The sequence below is a fragment of the Phytophthora cinnamomi genome (assembly GCF_018691715.1).
Source record: "Phytophthora cinnamomi strain GKB4 chromosome Unknown Contig15, whole genome shotgun sequence".
NCBI classification, from domain to species: Eukaryota; Oomycota; class Peronosporomycetes; order Peronosporales; family Peronosporaceae; genus Phytophthora; species Phytophthora cinnamomi.
Window position 1 is genome coordinate 812,434 of NW_027150948.1, and position 20,583 is coordinate 833,016.

The 20,583-nt window shown below is 54.3% G+C and overlaps 5 protein-coding genes across 5 annotated transcripts; 1 reads left to right on the top strand and 4 right to left on the bottom strand.

Annotated features, from left to right (window-relative positions):
* Positions 1-718: 718 nt before the first annotated feature.
* Positions 719-1,235, bottom strand: IUM83_09566 (RNA-dependent DNA polymerase; the record flags this gene model as incomplete). Its single annotated transcript, XM_067934013.1, has 2 exons — positions 719-987; positions 1,076-1,235. 2 exons carry the CDS (start codon positions 1,233-1,235, stop codon positions 719-721), a joined length of 429 nt encoding a protein of 142 aa, XP_067796838.1.
* Positions 1,236-4,224: 2,989 nt separating this feature from the next.
* Positions 4,225-4,686, bottom strand: IUM83_09567 (uncharacterized protein; the record flags this gene model as incomplete). The annotated part of the gene is made up of 1 exon (XM_067934014.1): positions 4,225-4,686. One exon carries the CDS (start codon positions 4,684-4,686, stop codon positions 4,225-4,227), a length of 462 nt encoding a protein of 153 aa, XP_067796839.1.
* Positions 4,687-5,836: 1,150 nt separating this feature from the next.
* Positions 5,837-6,460, bottom strand: IUM83_09568 (Retrovirus Polyprotein; the record flags this gene model as incomplete). The annotated part of the gene is made up of 2 exons (XM_067934015.1): positions 5,837-6,019; positions 6,077-6,460. The coding sequence occupies 2 exons, from the start codon at positions 6,458-6,460 to the stop codon at positions 5,837-5,839; spliced, it is 567 nt and encodes a 188-aa protein (XP_067796846.1).
* Positions 6,461-6,487: 27 nt separating this feature from the next.
* Positions 6,488-6,922, bottom strand: IUM83_09569 (uncharacterized protein; the record flags this gene model as incomplete). Its single annotated transcript, XM_067934016.1, has 1 exon — positions 6,488-6,922. The coding sequence occupies one exon, from the start codon at positions 6,920-6,922 to the stop codon at positions 6,488-6,490; it is 435 nt and encodes a 144-aa protein (XP_067796847.1).
* Positions 6,923-8,920: 1,998 nt separating this feature from the next.
* Positions 8,921-20,551, top strand: IUM83_09570 (dynein heavy chain; the record flags this gene model as incomplete). The annotated part of the gene is made up of 3 exons (XM_067934017.1): positions 8,921-9,185; positions 9,259-20,419; positions 20,470-20,551. The coding sequence occupies 3 exons, from the start codon at positions 8,921-8,923 to the stop codon at positions 20,549-20,551; spliced, it is 11,508 nt and encodes a 3,835-aa protein (XP_067796961.1).
* Positions 20,552-20,583: the final 32 nt, after the last annotated feature.

Sequence of the window (20,583 nt, forward strand, 5' to 3'; positions counted from 1 at the left end):
CAAATCACAGACCCAGAAGGCCAGGGCTCAACTCTTCGCCCAGAGTCCGATTCAAGGCCTGGAATCTCAGATCTGTGGCCTCTAGAGCGATTCTCAGACCTCGGACTCCAGACCGAATTCAAATCTCAGACCTGGGGATCTGGGGTCGCCGCAACTCGACGTTCGCAGAGCTCAGTTTCCAGATGTAGCCAGCACAACTTGAAGTATGTACAAAAACCAGACTTGGGTCAAGAAATATCCACGTTTCAAGTGACATGTGGCCGGTACGTGGTAGGGTTTGGGCTTCTGACTGATGGGTCCTGGCCAAGAATTGGCTCGGACCTCGTCACAAAGTACCCAGAGTGCAGGTCTTGGCTAGTGAACCGCCTCGCCCCGCAGGTTGTCGAGGGTGTCATCTATCCTAAGGAGAGGATAAACATCCCGCTTCGTAATTGCATTGAGTAGACGATAGTTTATGCAAAACCTCACCGAACCGTCCTTCTTCTTGACGAGCACCACGGAGAATCCCCACGCGCCACTCCCTTCTTCAATCACCCCGCTTTGCAGCATGGGTCCACCTCAGCATCGATGACGCGCTGCTTTTCATGCGCGCGCCTTCGAGGGCGCACCTTGACCGGGGCATCCGCCCCCGTGTGGATCTCGTGTTCCACACCCAATGTTGTCATGGGCGGGCAGCATTCTCTCGGCTCCAACAGCGTCGGGTAATGACACAACAGCGTCAGCGATAGTTGCTTGTCCTCTCCTTCGATGCCGCCGATGTCAAGATCTTCTCGTTGCTGAACGGCCCCTTGCTCCGGCCCAGCTCGTTCAACCATCGCCGCACCGCACCCCTGGTGAGCATGCCGCTCGCTCCCAGCACTTTCATGCTCTCAGATGTCGGTGTCCGCGTGCCGAGCGCCTCCCTCGCCTGCAACTTGGTGGTGAACCCCACCAAACTCATCACCGGAACCACGACCTTGCCGTCGTATACCATAGTCAGCGTGGGGGCTAGCATCCAATGGGGCTCTGCATTGCATGAACAGACCCGTCGTGCCTTCCGCCGCCGCTCCCGCCAACTCCACCCCCCTGCATGTACTCGTCGTTACCTTCGCGCCCTGCACCAACCGATCGCGTACCATGAGCTCGTCCAGCTGCCCGTGCTTTTGGCAGCTGAACGACACGATCATCTTGTCGTCGCCATTGTACCACTTCATCTCGCACGACGTGAAGTCGATCTTCACGCCGTTGCGCAGCATACTGGTCGGCGGCTCCCTCCTCCACTAGCGCGTCGACCTCCATCTTCTGGCCGTACTGAGTCAGGAACTTGAACCTGCGCACGACCAGCACGCGCGCTACCGCCCCGTAAAGCCTTCAACGTAGTCAGCGGAAGCTCTTGTTGCAACACGCCCTCCTCTTTCCACGCCTCGCCGGCGACGCTGCACTGCGCCCCCGTGTCGAGCTCGATACACTTCCACCCCATCCTGGCCTTCACTCTCGCCGTAGGCAGGGCGTCCACCGCCAGGGCATGCACTGCCCGCAGTCGTTCGACTCTCGCAGGGTAGTCGCCTCCGCTAATCTTCTTCACACTCGGGCATTGGTACACGCTGCCACCGCAGTACTCGTACCGCTTTTCGTGCCCTCGCCGGCCACCCCGCTTGGCCACCGTCTCCGTCGACGGCGGGCCCGCAAATCCCACAGCTTCAGCTTCTTCTCGCGTCAGGGCCCGCGCTGATGCTTCCTTGCCGCGCCGCTACATTTCGTCGAACATGAAGTACGCCTCACTGGGGCACTCTCGAGACGCCAGCCACGCGAACTGCTCGCGCTTTGACTTCGCCCAGGCCTTCGCCACCATTTTCTCGTGCCGTCGCCGCGTCCGTGAAACGCGCAGGGCCGTGGTTGCCGCCCTCGCTCTCCTGCCGCCTTTACTGCGTACCGCAGCCTCGGCAAGGCCATCCCTCAGCTGGTGCTCTGTTCGCCGCTGAGCCCCGAGCGCACTGGTTGTGTACCCCTCCACTCCGCCGCTTGCCTGCGCTGCTCCTCGCCTGGGTCATCGGTGTGGCCATCTGTGGTCATCTCGGCCGTGTTCACGCTCGCCGTGTCCTCGCTCACCGCCTTCCCGTCCGATACTTCGGTCGGCGCCCGCTTGTCATTCGCTGCTCCAGTGCCGCCGTCGCTGACGACCGCGTGTCCTCGCTCGGCCCTTTGCTCACGCCGAGCCTTAGTCCGCTCCACCCGCTTCTGCCGTCGACGCCGATGCTAGTCGGCCTCGCGCGCCTGTACCGCCTCGTTGCGGCGAAGCGCCTCTCAACGAAATAGGTAAGAAGCTCAGATCGCACAACCACGGACTTGGCTCAGCTCGACACAGCTTAGCTCCGCTCGGCTCTCCGTCTGCACCGCCCAGCTTGGTCAGCTCAGCACCACTTCAGCAAAGATCAGCTCTTCTCAGCTCAGCACGGCTTCGCTCAGCCCAGTTCGAGGTGGGCGAGGCGTGTGTTGCTTCCTCACTCGTGTGATCCCTTGTGCGATCCTTCCTAGGGCTACGCTGTGGGCCCAGACTTGCGTCGGCCACACCAGCTACCCCCGATCCCAAATGTCTCCAAGTGTTCCCAGACGAAACTTATACCTCGCTTGGCAAGCCTCAGTCCGCACGTGTCTTCGCCCAATTCACCCCCCTCCCCCTTGAATATGCAGGCACAACACAGCACACACTTAGTCCGCTTCTCTTCACAGGCCCTTCGACTCTGGTCCTTAACAGCCTCCTCCTTGCTCAGCGACCCCGGCTTCGAGTCGCTTCCAGTCACGACACTTCCTCCTGCGGCTCAGACTGTAAGCCGTGTAACAGGTCTTCACTCGCCCCCCAGACCTAAGGGTGGCCCCGAGAGTTGGTTTGGCTTGAACCTGTCTTGATCCGGAGTTCTCGCTTGTGTGCCCTGGGACTTCCGCGAACCACGCCTCGATGTAGGCGAAACAGCGACGCTGAGAACCACTATCCCAGATCAATCGTGCCACACGGATTCACCAGCAGCCCTGGAAACCACCATACCAGGTGCTGCTCTGCCTAAAACCTCAGGGCGAATCACCTTCCGCCCGAAAACACAAAATACGACACTGGGTATGCAAGTACCCGAGTGCGTAGCAATATCAAACACTCCCACCGCTGCCACTCCGTTGGAATAGCAACTGAGTTGGTATGTGGAACTGAATTTAGTCGGATGATCTCCTTGGAACCTGTGGAAGCACCACCTCCGTCTTTGGGGGCAAATCTAACTCTGATTGAATTTAACACATGCAAAATACTAAGACTTATCAAGAGAGGGCGCAATTTCCCTCTAGGTACACCTTGAACAATGGTGAGACGAAATCCGTCAAATACTGACTTGGGCGACTCTTCGTACTGGGCAGATCATTGTATCCACTACGACCGAGGTCAGGCCAGCCACGTAGAGGACCACGGCGATGCTAATTGATCACTGCGGGCGAGGCACTTATACCGAATAAGGGGGTGCCTAAGGGTGGTACGGCTGATACGAAGTGACTGACTGAATGTCAAGTCGACTTCTTCCAGCCCGCCCTGAGCCAACTCGCTCAGACCCCGGACTTCGCCCAGATCCCAGACTCTCGGCTGAGACTCCATACTCTGGGCGGACACTCCATGGCCACTGCGGGAGCTGGTCCCAGACTCCGTGACCTCAGCTCAAATTCCATACTTCCAGCCCAGACTTGGGACTCTCAGCTCAGACTCCATGATCACAGCAGAGGCTGAGCCCAGATTCCTGGATCTCAGCTCCGACTCAGGACTCTCAGCTCAGACCCCATATTCACAGTGAAGGTCGCGCTCAGACTTTGGACTCTCAGCTTGGACTTCGGACTCTCAGCTGAGACCCCGGGTGGTCAAAGTCAAACACCTCGGGTCTCGGCTGCATGCCAGCTTGGCCCAGAGTCTGGACGGAATATACCCAAGTCGCAGACCTAGCCAGGCCATTCACCAGGAGCGAGCCAGTCCACTTGAAGTTCGAAGTAGTCAATGTTGGGTCGGGCCGAGCGGATTAGGGTAGCCAACTGGCGGGTTCGGAATTTTCTTGCTAACCTCGCCACATCGTCTTGTAGCTTGCTTGCCCTCGCCAGCAGCACGAGCCTCCTCTCGACGTCCTTCGCCTGCGTTTCCTCTTCCAGCACCGCCTGAAACTTACTGGGCGTTGTGCCACTTCCCGCGTCTCTGCTGCCCCTGGTCACCCACCCATCCAACTACTTCGTCACCGCCGCTGTCACCGCCTTCTTGGCCATCTCGCAACGGGTGTCAAACCCGCGCTTCGTTAGTATGACGCGGGTGTCGGCCACCACTCGCCCGGGCACCCCATCGCTCACCACACAGTTGCACTCCCTGCCCTTGGCGTCTGCCTCATCCGTCCCTGGCTGGTCTCTCTCTTCGTCCGCTGCCGAGGTCACCGTCGTCGCGCCTGGGCACTCAGTCGCCTGCGCCGCGTTCCTGGCCGACTCGCTGTGTTCGTAATCGCCATCCCCAGCCTGAGACCACGCCGTTGATGCGTTGGTGGCTCGCATCCATGGGGTGGCTGCCGCGTCATCCCCAGACTGAAGCTCCGCCGTCTTCGTTGTGTTGGTGGATCGCAGCCGTGGAGTGGCTGCTGTGCCATCCCCAGACTGAAGCCCCCTCGCTTCTTCCGATGTCGCCTGGGACCGGTGCGCCATCTCCACTCTCAAACGTCACTCTCCGCTGCTGACCGCCGTGCTGTTGCTCCTCCGACCGTCGTTCTCCTTTCGTCGCTGCTGGCCAGCTCGCCCGCACTGCCGCCGATCTTCCTCGTCTTCCCGATCCCGGTTTAGCGAGGCGTAGGGTCGGGTCCCCTACGCTCGCTGCTCGTTTCCCTGGTCGCTTCCCCGCGCCTGATCAGGTCCCGCAGCCGTCGGGGTGCCACTTACCGCCAGGTCCGCCACCTTCAATCCACAGTCCCGGGCAAAGTTGTAGTAGGTCTAACTTGAATCACTACTTTAGCTTACACGTTGCACTACGTGTATAAGGAAGCGTAAGTACTTAGTAATTACTTAGGTTAATTATATTTGAATACACAAATATAATTTAAATCAGATAAGACTCCAATTAGGTAAAATGAGAACTGTATTGTTTGTAAATTGGTCTTCCTCCTAAATCTGCTAAAACTGTTTATCATCTATGAAAGGGGTTGACAGCGGCTGGCTGTCAGAGCCCCGCCAAAATGCACGTCTCTAATTGGTAGAAAGATGCTGCTTTCTTCCAATAGGATCTTTGGGTAGGTGTGGACCACTCATTGTAGTGGCCCCCTTCAATGTATCCATTGGTGTGACTTACACCAAGGTGAGGAAGTATCTAAAACTTTTAACAGATATCTTATCTGTTAAAATCACAAGTGGCTTGTAGCCACTTGTGCGTGTAACCCCGTTACAAAAATGCCCTGGCTACCGCAGTAGAAGCAGAAGTCAGCTCCCCCTGCTCCTCGCCGCCGTCTCTCGTTCAGGTATCTCTCGAGGTTGCGCAGGCGGCCCTCGCGCGTAGCGAGCGCAGGGTTGTTGTAGCCGTCGCCCTGCTCCATCGTGCCGCCGTACACGCCCTCGATCTTCAGTGTCTTGGCCGGACGCTTCCCATCGTGGTTCGTTGCTTTCTGTCGCTTGTACCGCCCTCCAGTCTGATCCGGGCCGTTGCTGGGTGTTTGAAATTTCAAACGGCTAGACATGGTCTGATTGGTGCCGGTGGGTACCAGTTGGAACCCTGGTGGGATCGCCTTCCACCATACACCCGCACTGGCTTTCCCTCCGTCCACAGGCCTCCCTTCGGTATCAAAACGAGGCTGGTTCGGTGCCGCGCTCAACGCCGGGTCGTATCCGGACACCACATTCCCCAAGTTCCCGTCGAGCCCGGACAGTACTTGTCGTGTGCCCTTGCCGTGGTCGCCGCCAAGGGGCTGCGCCCCGCCGTGGCCTCCCTCGTGTCCCACTCTGCGATGGCCGCCGCCAGCCCGACTCCATAACCTTCTCCATACTCCCCCACCTGCGGGGTCACCACGTTCAAGGCTTAGTCAAGCGTCCGGGGCCGATGACCGCGTACGAGCGTTGCCCCCGCCACGCTGCTCATGGCTTTGAGGAACCCGCTCACCTTCCGGTCGTCGCCGATCTCCCCTCGTTCCGCGATTTCGCGCAGGGACTGCGCGTAGTCCAGCAAGCGCTCCCCGCGCATCTGTCGCCGCGCATGCAGCAGATCAATCACCTCCGGACCGGACCTCTGCGTCACGTACTTCGTTCTGAGCATCTCCGCCAAGGTGTTGATCGTCTCCTCCTCCGGGGGCAACGACTTCACGACCGTCGCGAACCAGCGCATCGCCTCGCCGTCAAGATTCAATGCCACCTCGTGGTACAGCTGCGCGCCGGTCCACTGCATGCCCGTGGCCACCGCCTGCCGGCGCACCTCGGCACTCACCGTCTTCAGCCACATTGTCACGGGAATGGTGTCGTCCAAGCCCTAGAGCTTGGTCAGCTTCAGGGACTTCGGACGCTCGCGGACCACGATCTGCTGCAGCGTCACTCCTGCCGTGCCGCCCGTCGCTGTTGCTTCCGCCGCCCGTCGCGCAGGTGGTGTCCAACCAGATCCAGCTCCACCGTTGCCGCCCGTCGTCCTCGTCGGCCCACCGGCCGCTTCGCCAGTCGCGCCAGACGGCGTGTCCCCGCCGTCACCCCTCGTCTGGATACCACCTTGACCGCTCGTGGGGCGTCCGCCGTCGCCGTCGCCACCGCTGGCTTGATCGCCGCCACGGTTACCAGCCACTCGTCCTCCGTCGTTGCCGCTTGACGAGCTGACGTCGCTAGTCCCCGCTCCGTCGCCAATCATCACGCTCGTGCCGCTGGCAGCCCCCATCAGCGTGTTGCCGGAGGCGCCGCGGATCTCCTCCGTCTCCAGTGTTACGGTGCCGCCGTCGTCCGCGTCCACAGTGATCGTAGCCTACTGCATCGCCCGCTCCGACGAGCGTCGCTCGCCGCGCTGGTCGCGTGCAACCACTTCCACGTTCGTAGTCATCTCTTCTGTTCACTTCCGTTAACCTTAAATCATACAACACATTCACACTTAGCCACCCGTTTCCGTCCTCGTTACGCCCTCCGGTTCGCCTGCGGGGTCAAGCCTCTGACGCCAAGCCCGCAACAACTAGTCCCCATACTTGTGCCCGGAAGGCGCCTGTCATGACCACCATGTAGCTTCCTCCAACCGCACTCCCGTTCCCATTACACGTCCACCGTGCCCATTCCATTCTCACTGCAGAGTTGACCGTCAACACCTAGGTCAGTGAGGAGATCCCATAGAAAAGTCTGCATACTTTACAGGATCAAACATTATGAGCATGTACGGTTGGTTCGTCATTGGTCAAGAAAAAGCTCATTTTTGTCTTCCTCGCAAATTTTTACCCCTAGGCACTCAATAAACGAAAAACCGAACTTAAGAAAATTTCAACTTCCAAATTTTCCATAGCTGCTACCTCATCGAGCATTCGAGGTTTAAATAGCAAGATCTACATGCTTGGGTAGAGCGGATCAAGATCTTTCGATTGAGCTAGCAATCGCAGAAATCGTGTTTTGGGAAAGTAACAGTTCGTTCTGTGCGGTCTCATATGTATTCTGAAACGTCCGCTACATAGTTAATCAAATTTAATTCTTCTTCCAATATGTATTCTGATCGTCTAATTTCGGATTTTGAGTTCAAGGATATTACCGTTTGTCTCATTCACGTATAGCCGCAACCTTCGATGGCTTATCATGTTCTTCTACCCTCGCATTATTTCTAGCTCTGATGGTAGCTCTCGTGATAACGCCGACCTCAATGGCGCTGAGCCCAAAGCAATCATGAAGAATTTAATTATTCGGGATTGTCCTTAGCAGACGCAAACCGATGTATGGGCTCTAATCTTGATAATTCACTTTAAAAAAACTGAGGCATCGACTCAGAGAGAAGGTGGGAGGGTATGGGCGTACCAGCCGAAGATAAAAAACTAAGCCACTGAAGACTTTTGCTTTATAAGGCTGTTCAACGCCGTACGCCACTATTTCGCATTCCACGATAAACATTATTTTTTTGTCGTTAACTGCGATCTCCATGAAAGCATCTCAACATCTCAAGTCGGTAAGAATGCGGAATCACCGAGGACAATTATCTGGTGAGCTTGCATAACTACAGAACCAATAGCATTACTCGCATCCAAACAGTCTTAATATGGAGGTGGCTGGTGATATCCACGCCGGCGTGATGTCAGGTGAACTTGCACCCCTCTTACTAACAGAAGCAGCATTACGCTTATTCCTCTTGACTGGCCTCGGCGGGGTTGATATTGACGTCGCAACGCAGCGATCCAGACACTGCGTAGAGCTCGGAATAGACAACACCAGCTGCAGTCGATCCATTTTGTGCTGACGCTCACGTAGCCTTGCACTGCACTTCTCAATGGTGTCTCGGCAACGCCGATGCAGCTCCAGTGGCGAAGGCCGCAATGGCCACGACGCCCCCGCCTTGCTTTTCTCTGGCGCTAGCGCCATTCGCTGTCCAACCTCCTCGCTCGTCCCCAAAGCCGTTCTCGGCGTGCTGCCATCCTGTTGTCCCTGCGAACACGCGGGCTTTGCTGCTCCCCGAGTCTCCACGCGCTTGCTCTCAGTTTGGTCGGCCATGTTCTCTTCGGAGAAACTAAAGTGGTAGCCAAGAGTTAGGGTGGGGCGAAGCACAGACCGTTTCGTAACCAAAACCCATTCCATGCATTATCGCACAACTAAAACAAATCGACAATCGAGTGACCATCACTCCAAGTTGAAGTGGAACCTTGTATCCATGTACCGGATATTAGGTACACTGTCGTCGGGTCGAAACGACGCGATCCAAGTGTCCCTAGCCGGGCATAACGCAGATCAAGCCACGACGATGTCGCTGGACGAGGTGGCGCGGCGCTGGCTGCGGCGCCTCGTGACGCGAGCACTGGACGTGGAGCCGGCGGTCTTCGACCAGCTGCTGACAGGAACCAAGAGTACGGACAACCAGGCCGAGCCTTCCGATCTCGTGCAGCTGTTCTTCTCTACCAAGGCCGAAGCTGGCAGCGTCCTCTTCTTCTACAAGGGGGAGGAACAGTATGAGCTCGAAGAGGAGGTGGAGGAGGAGGTGGAAGTCACGAGAGAAGCCTCGCCCATAGGTCAGAGTCAAAAGGGATAAAGTATCTAGTTAGGAGCTTTTTACTTATCGTCATGCTGGTCTTGTTGATGCAGAGCCACCGGGTGATGAAGCGCCACCGACGGAGCCCACAGATGAACAGTTGTTCCTTGATGCAGAGGCTCCACCACCAGAGACGGAGACGGTGAAGAGGCTTGTGAAGCGCTCGCGGTCGGCTATGCGGCAGGTGTGCCATGCCTTCTTGAACGCGCTGCCCGCGGACTCGTCCGAGTCGACGACAATATTCTTGATCAAGGTGGCTGCAGGTCCCGTGACAATCCAAAACATCGTGACAGAGGGCCACGAGAAAGTCGTTCACTCGAACGTTGAGCTGGGCTGCTCGACGGGCGACTTGCTCTCGAACTTGGAGGGCATCATTTGTCACGTATTCATGCCGCTGCTGGACCCGCAGCTTTCGCGAGCGGATTATTCCAATGGACGAGGGGAAGGCGACGACGCGGGGGCGAAGGGCTCCACGGCTGCACACCAAGCGCTGAAGGTGATTGACGCAGTGCGCAACGAGTTCAAGAGCAACTTGGTGAAGTTCTCGTCGCAGATCTCCAACGCCATTCAACAGATTCAGGGCGACATCCACTTGAACATCCCCGACGTCGTCATCACGAAGCCGGAGTCGCACTTGGATGACTATGAATTGATTAACACGCTGGAGCAGGCGCTCGAGGAATGGTCGAAGAGCGTGGCCAGCGTGGTGGAGCAGGAAACCCGGAAAACCCCCAAAAGGAAGGGGCCACTCGCTGAAATTGAGTTTTGGCGCGAACGTAACGCTACACTGAGTACTATCTTCGAGCAGATCAACATGCCCACGGTCCAGAAAATGCTGAAGCTGTTGGAATTGGTTGAGGCTAGCATGCTGCTCACATTCAAGTATCACTTTTCGGAGCTCAGCAAACTGTACGTGGAGGCGAAAGATAACGTGAAGTTCCTCACGACGTTAGAACGTCACTTCAAGAACATCGCGAGCGGCTCTTTTTCCGCGATCGCAGACACGCTTCCGTCCATGATGAACGCCATTCGCATGGTCTGGATCATTTCACGACACTATAATACCGACGAGCGCATGGTGCCGTTGATGGAGCGCATTGCGTCAGAGATCGTGGACAAGGTGGCAGTGGAGATTAACATCCACACCATCCTGAGAAAGAGTCCGGAGAACGCGCTTCACGCCATTGAGGAAGCTAAAATGGTGCTAGAGCTGTGGCATTCGACGTATATGAAAGTACGAGAGCGCATCGAGGCTAGCGGTACAGACCACCGCTGGGAGTTTGATCGGAAGCGGTTGTTCGAACAAACTAACTACATGGCTAAAATCTGTGAAAACCTTCAGGAAGTAGCTACGGTGTTGGACCAGTTCAACAAATTCCTAGGTCCGGAGCTGAAGTCCGTGACTGGTGATTCGCAGGGAATTGACGAGGTCATGGCGCGAGTTGAAAGTCTCATCGCTCCGTTCGAAAGTGTCCCATTCAAAATATTTGACCGTGGCTACAAGACGAGCTGGGAATCCGTCATGGTTCAGTTTCGCGATAAAGTGAGCGAAATCGAACACATGACGCGCAAGTTCATCGACACCTCGTTCCAGAAGCTGCGTTCCGCTGAAGGTGCATTCGATCTGTTGCAAAACTTCCAGAATATTCAGTCACGCGAGTCGATCAACAAGCAGATGATGGAGAAGTACAAGGATATCCTCATGCAGTACACGAAAGAACTGGAAAAGCTGGAGGAGCAGTTTCATCGACACAAGCATCACCCACCAGTTTACAAGAATCATCCTCCTGTCGCGGGTGCCATTAGTTGGTCTCGTGCGCTCTACTTACGCGCGAAGAAGCCTATCCTACGCTTTCGAGCCATGAATGATTTGCTCAAAAGCCCCCACGGAGAAGAGGTGAAGGAGAAATATCTGGTATTTGCACGTGCTGTGGACGCCTACATCAAACAGCTTCACAAAGACTGGAAAGAGAAGGTTCCCGCTCTTACGAATGAGTGCCTGAAGCAATCAATTCTAGGCCCTAAATTGCTCGAGGCTGGCAAGTCCGAGACGGGGGTCATGCTTTACAAGCTTCCACAGCCACCATTCTACGCAAACTTCTCCCCAGAGCTGGCGATGATCATCAAGGAGTCGAAATATCTTGATCGCCTTGGATTTGAGATACCGGAGGAAGCGCTGAATGTGACGCTGCAGGAGGACAAGTATCACCAGTATGTGCAGGAGCTGACGCTGATGCTCCGACGCTACGACGCACTTTTGGCGGAGCTCACACCAGTAGAGACCCATCTCTTGCGTTCACAGCTCAAAACCCTCGAAGATGTACTGCGAGTGGGATTCTCGCCTCTCAACTGGAACTCACAACGCGTGCTGAGCTTCATCGAGAACTGCAACAAGTCGCTCAACCAATTCGCGAACCTCGTCAGCCAGATCCACAAGAGCAGCAAGATGGTGGAAGAAATCGTTATGGATATTGAGAATACGCTTTTGATCAAGATCGAGGACTTCGAGGAAGGCGTCGTGACTGAGGTGGGTGAGTTCTATGAACTCGTCGAGCGCAACCGAATGCAGCGGATTGAAGAGCTCGTGCAGAGTTACCGCTCTATCGGTCCTCTGCTGATCAAGGTGGAAGAAATTGTCGCTGGTGTCAACACCGGCACAAGCCCGAAGATGTCGACGTACTACATGTACTGGGAGCGTCGCATCTTCAACGCGATTACCAAGATGATCATTGCATCAATGACGACATTCCAGGCACTGCTCAATGTCCACACGAAGGATATCAGTAGTGCAGTCTCGGTCATGGGCCCTAGCGAAGGTGGAAAGCTGAAGCGCCCACCACTGTGCAAGGTGAAAGCTACTATGAACGGCAAAGACATCATCGTGACGCCTTCGCTTTCGGATATGTACAAATACCTTAGCAAGTCCGTCAAGCATATTGTAGAGAGCGCCAAAGCGTTCATCCGCTGGATGCACGGAACGTGTCGCGAGACTGCGCCACTCGTCGTCAACGAGGACGAGGAGCCGATCACTTTCACGTTCTACTCGGATATCTCGCAGAACCCTTACGTCATCAAGATGACGCTTTCGCTGAACCAGGAGATTCACAAGGTCTTCAACATCGTGAACCGCTATCTGGATAGTTGGCGTCGCTACGACACAGTCTACAACCTCTGGAATACCAAGCGGCGTAGCGCTCTTGAAAAACTGGCAGACAAGAAGCCTCCGTGCGTGTACTTTGACACGCGTATGGCGCAGTACACTCGCCTCGCAGAATCAGTTCGCAACCAGCCCACCGAAAAGGACACAGATTTCTTGCAGATTAATTGTCTTCCTTTGGCAATATCGATTGCGAAACAAGCCGAGATGTGGAAGGATGACTACGGCAAAATCCTCCTCGAGGTGTCGAACAAAAAGCTCATCGCGATTAGTGCTACAATGGACCAATTAGAGTCGGAGCTGGATGCAACACCAGAAGACCTTGAATCGCTCAAAAAGGTGTTAAACACAGTTGCAAGCATTAGCGATATGGGAATGGAAATGGAGCTCGAGTACGCAGATATAATCGAGCGCTATCGCACATTACAGACATTTAACATTGCTGGTGACCCGGCAGAGTTCAATAAGGCATTCTCACTCGAGGAACGGTGGCGAAATCTGTTCCTCGCGTCAAAAACCAAGGATTTACGTCTCGTGAAAGTCAAAGATCAATTCAGGGGTGTGACGAAGCAAGACGCTATCAACTTTGCTGAGGAGTGTAAGACCATGAAGAAGGATTTCCTCGAGCACGGACCGGGGACGTGTTCTCTTGATTTGGACGCTGGTCTTGAAATGTTATCGGCATTTCAGAAAAAGCTCACTGTGTTCAAAGCTCGACGACAAGAGCTTGCGAATGCTGAAAACCTGTTCGCATTGCCCATAACGTCGTACCCAGAGTTGCAGCAGATCGCTGAAGCTCTTGAAAAGCAGGAAGTGATCTACGCTTTGTACACTGAGCAAAAGGAATTCATCAGCAATCTGTCAAGCATGCTTTGGGCAGAGCTGGATGTAGCAGCGATGAACAAAGGTATTGAGGAGCTGGAGAAACGCTGTCGCAAGATCCCGAAAGATCTGAAGGCTATGTCTACTTTTGTGGAGGTGGAGAAACAAATATTGTCCTTCAAAGAGAGCATTCCTCTGATTCAGAGTCTTAAGAATGAAGCTATGAAGCCACGGCACTGGGAGGAACTCATGACAGTGACTCAAGTGCGCTTCGATATGAATCTGAAGACGTTCACACTAGGCAACCTATTCGCCATGAAGTTACATCGCTTCTCGAATGAAATCGGTGAAATCGTGAACGCAGCCATGCAGGAGCAGAAGATAGAGCAGGAGATCTTGAAGATTGAGGATTCGTGGTCAAAAGCCGTGCTAGAGCTGGTCAAGTACAAGAAGAACGGCACCGATCGTGGTTGGGTGCTCCGAGCCGCAGACGAGCTCAAAATCACGCTAGAAGATCACATGCTGAATCTGCAGACGATGTCCGGCTCGCGATTCATCGCAAACTTCGCCGAGCGTGTTCGTAAGTGGGAAAAGCGTCTTGGTGTGGTGAACGAGTGTCTGGATATCTGGTTCGTTGTGCAGCGCAAGTGGATGTACCTCGAAAGTATTTTCGTTGGAGCGGAGGATATTCGCCAACAGCTTCCAGAGGAGGCCAAGAAGTTTGACGCAATAGACAAAGCGTGGAAGACTATCATGGGCGCTACCTACAAGAATGCCAACGCTGTGGAAGCATGTACCGCTGAAAACCGAGTGGAGACACTCCATTCGCTCTCTGAACGGCTTGACAAGTGTCAGAAGTCTCTAAGTGACTACCTGGATACAAAGCGAAACTCCTTCCCGCGGTTCTTCTTCATCTCCGATGACGAGCTGCTGAGTGTGCTGGGCTCCTCAGACCCTACGTCCATCCAAGTTCATATGCTCAAACTCTTCGACAACGTCAAACTACTGAGTTTCGTGCGCAACAACAAAAGCGTCGGTGCTATGGAGAGCGCCGAAGGAGAAGGCTTCCAGTTTCGCACACTATCTGCTGTCGAAGGACCTGTTGAGTCGTGGATGACGGGTGTCGAAGACGAAATGCGAATAACTTTGCAACGGATTGCGAAGGAGGGTGTGTTCCAGTATGCAAACATGGATCGAACTAAGTGGCTCGAAGACGTGCTAGGAATGGTGTCGCTTGTTGGTAGTCAGATTTGGTGGACTTGGGAAGTTGAGGACGTGTTTCATCGTGTCAAGGGTGGTGACAAATACGCCATGAAAGGCCTGGAAGGACGACTTACTGAACAACTTAACAGTCTTGTGCGGCGTGTGCGTGAACCGCTGGATAAACTCACTCGAAAGAAAGTGAACACGCTACTGATCATCGATGTGCACGCGCGAGACATCGTCGACTCTTTTGTGCGAGATAGTATTCTAAACGAGAAGGAATTTGCATGGGAGTCTCAACTCCGATTCTACTGGAGGAAGGACGTGGACGATGTTGTCATCAGTCAGTGCACGGGCAACTTCCGCTACGGCTACGAGTACATGGGGTTGAATGGGCGACTTGTTATCACGCCACTCACAGACCGGTGCTACATGACACTAACTCAAGCGTTAACCTTCAAGCTGGGAGGATCTCCTGCCGGCCCGGCTGGTACGGGCAAGACCGAGACTGTCAAGGATCTGGCCAAGTCGCTCGCACTGCCGTGCTATGTGATCAATTGTGGTGAGGGTTTGGACTACAAGGCTATGGGGTCCATCTTTTCCGGACTGGTTCAAGTCGGTGCCTGGGGTTGTTTCGACGAGTTCAACCGTATCAATATCGAGGTGCTGTCCGTGGTCTCGGCCCAGCTCCGAGCGATCCAAAACGCCCTCAACTACGACAAACCCACAGTCGATATTGGCTTTGGTACAGAGATCGCTATTCATCGCACGGCAGGGTTCGCTACATGCGGGTTCTTCATCACGATGAATCCAGGTTACGCCGGACGAACAGAGCTACCGGACAACCTCAAGGCTTTATTCCGCCCAGTGACTATGATCGTCCCTGACCTGCTGCAGATTTGCCAGATCATGCTCTTCTCAGAAGGTTTCGAGAATGCCGTATCACTCGCGAAAAAGATGACCGTGCTGTATAAATTGTCGCGCGAGCAGCTTTCGAAGCAGTATCACTATGACTTCGGTCTGCGAGCTCTCAAGAGTGTGCTAGTTATGGCAGGATCGCTCAAACGCGAGTACAGCGATATGAACGAGGACCTGGTGCTCATGCGTGCTCTACGTGACAGTAACATGCCAAAGTTCGTGTTCGAGGACGTCCCGTTATTCCACGGACTTATCAACGACCTCTTCCCCGGCTTGGATTGCCCTCGTGTGGGCTATGCAGCTCTGAAAGATGCTATTGAAACAGAGCTCGCGGCTGGAGAATACAACACGACCAACACCACCGTGTACAATGAACAGATCGACAAGATTATTCAAATGTACGAGACCATGCTGGTGCGTCACACGACGATGATCGTCGGACCCACCGGGGGCGGCAAAACGCTCGTGCTGAATACGCTCGCAGCCGCGTCCAAGACTGCTCTCGACGAGCAAGTCAAGATTTTCGTGCTGAATCCGAAGGCCCAACCGATCGCGGAGCTCTACGGCACTATGGACCCTGTTACGCGTGACTGGACCGACGGTGTACTGTCCAAACTCTTCCGCGAACTCAACCAACCTCTTCCCGCTGGAAAGGAGAACGAAAAGCGGTGGCTGATCTACGACGGAGATGTTGATGCTGTCTGGGTAGAAAACATGAACAGTGTCATGGATGACAACAAATTACTTACGTTGCCCAACGGCGAGCGAATCCGGCTGCAGACTCACTGCTGCATGATCTGTGAGACGTTCGACCTGCAATACGCGTCACCAGCTACAATCAGTCGTTGTGGTATGGTTTGGGTCGATCCGAAGAATCTCGGCTATCGACCGTACTACGAACGGTGGCTCAAGAAGAAGTACCCGCTGGTACCTGCCTCCGCAGACACACCAGCTACTCCGAATACACCACCGCCTGGCACTATGTCGACCCCACTGGAGCGCACTCTACTGCTCGAATTGTTTGATAAATACGTGCCGAAGTGCATTGACTTCATCCTGGAAGGCGTCTTCGGCGCGGATGAGATTGTCGCCAAGTGCCAGCAGGTAATTCCGATCAGCAACATGGAAATGTGCAGGCAGCTCTGCATTTCGTTGGATGCGTTCCTGCCAAGTGACGGCTCATTGGATCCGACTTCAGACCGCGCAAGTTTTGAAGGAATCTTTTTGTTCAGCGTGGTGTGGTCATTAGGAGCTGCGTTGCTTGGTAGCAGCCGCGCGAGATTCAACGAGTTCATCCGCAAAATTGCCGACTGCTCCCTGCCTGCAACCAGCCTCTACTACAACTTCTTCGACTTGGAATCGCGGAAGTGGCAGCCTTGGGAGTCACGTGTCGTGCCGTACGCTGAGCCTGCGCCGTTTAATTTCTCTCGAGTGTTTGTGCCCACAACAGACTCGGTGCTTTACAGCTTCATCCTCGCTAGCTGTATGCGCACAGAGAAGCCGATTCTTTTGGTGGGTGAGAGCGGCACGGCGAAGACTGTGACGATCCAGAGCTACCTCAAGGACTTAGACCAGCAAACGTGCTCCACTCTCAGTATCAACTTCTCAAGTCGAACCAGTAGTCTGGATGTGCAGACGAACATCCAAGCAAACGTTGACAAGCGGTCAGGCAAGATTTACGGCCCTCCAGCAGGGAAGAAGCTCCTAATCTTCATCGACGACTTGAACATGCCCAAGGTGGATCTCTACGGAACACAGCAGCCGATCGCCCTACTGCACTTTGTGATGAACCGTGGCAGCATTTACGACCGCGGGAAAGAGCTGGATCTCCGTATTCTGAAGGACTTGTTGTTTATCGGTGCGATGGGACCTCCTGGTGGTGGTCGTAACCAAGTGGACCCCCGATTCGTGGCACAGTTCAACGTGTATAACCTCACACCTCCAACGAAAGAGGTGCTCAAGCATATCTATGGCTCTATCGTGACTACATATCTGCGTAACTTCAGTGAACCGATCCAAGCGAAGGGCATCAAACTAACCGAAGCTCTCCTGCAATTCTTTGAGTTTACGCTCGAGAAATTGCCGCCCACTCCGTCCAAGTTCCATTACATTTTCAATCTGCGAGATCTCGGGCGCGTCTGCGAAGGGATTTGCATGGCAACAACCGATAAGTTCGACAACCCTGGCAAGATTGTGCGTCTGTGGCGAAATGAAGTCAAGCGCATTTTCTGCGACCGTCTCACGAGCGAGTCTGACAATGCGCTGGTGGATGGAGCTATCACCCAGATTCTTCGTGACAGTTTTCCTGACGAAGCTGAGGTGGCATCGGCTGATCCTCTTATCTTTGGTGACTACGCGGACTGCATTGGACGCATCACGGGCCAAGCTGCGACAGAAGATGCTCGCTTGTACCAGGATATGGAATCGTACCGTCGTATCCGAGGCATCTTCGATGAAGCACTGGAGACTTACAATCTGGACAACAAACCCATGACTCTGGTCTTATTCGAAATGGCGTTGGAGCATTTGTCCCGAATCCTACGAATTATCCGTAACCCACTGGGTCACGCTTTACTAATCGGTGTGGGTGGCAGTGGCAAGCAGAGTCTATCTCGATTGGCGGCATTCACAGCGGGGTACGATCTTTTTGAGATTTTCTTAACTCGCGGATATGGTGAAGCGGAGTTCCGAGAGAACCTCAAAGATCTGTATCGCATGCTGGGAAAGAAGCCCGTTGTGTTTCTCTTCACGGATGCTCATGCAGTCGAGGAAGGATTCCTCGAATTTATCAACAACATGCTCACCACGGGCGTTGTGCCAGCACTTTTCGAGACCGACGAGCGGGATGTCCTTGCGGGTTCTGTAAGAGATCAAGTGAAGGCTGCGGGGCTGGCTGAAACCAACGAAAGCTGCTGGAGATACTACGTGAACCTGTGCCGTCAAAATCTTCACGTAATTCTAGCCATGTCTCCTTCGGGCAGTACACTAAGAACCCGTTGTCGCAACTTCCCCGGTCTTGTGTCCGCTACGGTTATCGACTGGTTCTTCGCGTGGCCTGAAGACGCGCTGCGTAATGTCGCCCAGTATTTCTTGGCCGAAGAAGCTATTCCAGAGGAATCTCGTGAGCAGCTGACGAACCACCTCGTTCACGCCCATTTGCGAGTGGTTCGAGTCGCCCACCAATTCGGTGAAGAGCTGCGTCGACACTACTACGTGACCCCGAAGAATTATCTCGATTTCATCTCAAACTACCGCTTGCAGCTCAAGGAGAACAAAGTTAAGGTCACCGCCAGCATCGCTCGTCTCAAGGGCGGTCTAACTAAGCTCGTCGAAGCAGCTCAAGCGGTGGATGTCATGCAGATTGAGTTGTCAGAAAAGAAGGTTATTGTGGACGAGAAGACGCTAGCGTGTGAAGCTCTGATCAAGACAATCGAGGAGAAGTCTGCCGTTGCGTCGAAGCAGCAGGAAGTTGCTGCAGCTACACAGATCGAGTGCGAGAAGGCATCAGTTCTCATCGCTCGTGAGAAAGAGGAAGCCGATGCTGCTTTACTGGAGGCGCTTCCAGCTGTGGAGGCGGCCGCGGCAGCACTTCAAGACTTATCCAAGGCAGATCTGACAGAACTTAAATCGTTCGCATCACCGCCGCCGCTGGTGATGTCAGTGTGCATGTGCGTACTAATTCTTAAGCCAACGGGGCAAGAGCTGGACCTGGACTGGAAGGGGGCGAAGGTCATGCTGAGCAATGCCAACCTGATCACCCTGCTGAAGGAATACGAGAAGGACAAGATCTCGTCGAAAATGATCACGAAAATCAAGACTTTTTTCAAGAACCCCGATCTCAACATTGAGAACATGAAATCCATCTCAAAGGCTGGTGCTGGTTTGCTCGTGTGGGTCGTGGCAATCGTCAAATACCACGACGTGGCCAAGAACGTCGAGCCGCTGCGTCTAAAGGTGAAGACGATGGAGAAAGAGCAAACCATCAAGGAGCAGGAGCTTGCGAGTCTCAAGGCTACGCTCGATCGTTTGAAGACGGAGTTAGATAACCTGTCTACGCAGTTCCAGGAAGCTAACTCGGAGCTTCAAGGGCTCAAAACACAGGCAGACCAAATGCAAAAGAGACTCCAGGCAGCAAGCAAGCTGCTGGCTGGTCTTGGCTCCGAGCGCACACGCTGGACAAAGGATGTTGCCTCGCTGAATCTACAGAGTGAGCGGCTTGTGGGTGATTGTTTGCTCACCGCAAGCTTTTTAAGTTACGCCGGTGCTTTCAGCTTCGACTACCGCTCGGATCTCATTTACCGTGACTTCTTCCAAGACATCGAATCTCGGAAGCTGCCCGTGACAGCACCGTTCCGTCTTGAGAGCTCGCTCACAGATGACGCGACAATTCAGAAATGGGTGTCCGAAGGCTTACCCGCGGACGAACACTCAGTGCAGAATGGTATTCTAACCACGAAGGCAAGTCGCTTCCCGTTGTGTATTGACCCGCAGCAGCAGGCTGTGAACTGGATCAAGAAAAAAGAAGAGAAGAACAGCTTGACCATCAAAACGCTGAGCGACCCGGACTTCATGAAGCACTTGGAGCTGGCGATTCAGTTCGGCAATCCGTTCCTGTTCGAAAGCGTGGACGAGGAACTGGATCCGATCTTGGACCCGGTGCTGGAGAAGAGCACGTTCATGGAGGGGTCACAGAGGCTCATCAAGCTGGGTGATAAGAACGTCGAGTGGGACGCAAACTTCCGTTTGTATTTCACGTCGAAACTCGCCAACCCTCACTACTCGCCCGAGGTCATGGGCAAAACTATGATCGTAAACTACAGCGTCACTCAAGACGGTCTGGCGAACCAGTTGCTGAATGTCGTGGTGGCTCATGAGCGGCCGGACTTGGAAGAGCAGTACAGCGATCTCGTGACAGAAATGTCGGAGAGCACACAACTCATCGTTGAGCTCGAAGACACATTGCTACGAGAGCTGTCCAGTAGTTCCGGTAATATTCTGGACAACGAGGAGCTAATTGCTACGTTGGACGAGACCAAGAACAAGGCGACTGAAATCAGCGCCAAGCTAGAGCTCGCAAGTTTCACGAAGGATGAGATCACCAAGGCTCGTGAGGTGTACACACCTGTCGCGCTACGTGGATCTATCATGTACTTTGCGATGGCAGCACTCGCAACGATTATGAAGATGTACGAGATATCGCTCGCGAGTTTCCTTACGGTCTTCCTCACGGCACTAGAGACTGCTAAGCGCGACGTCGTTCTCGAGAAGCGTTTGCGCT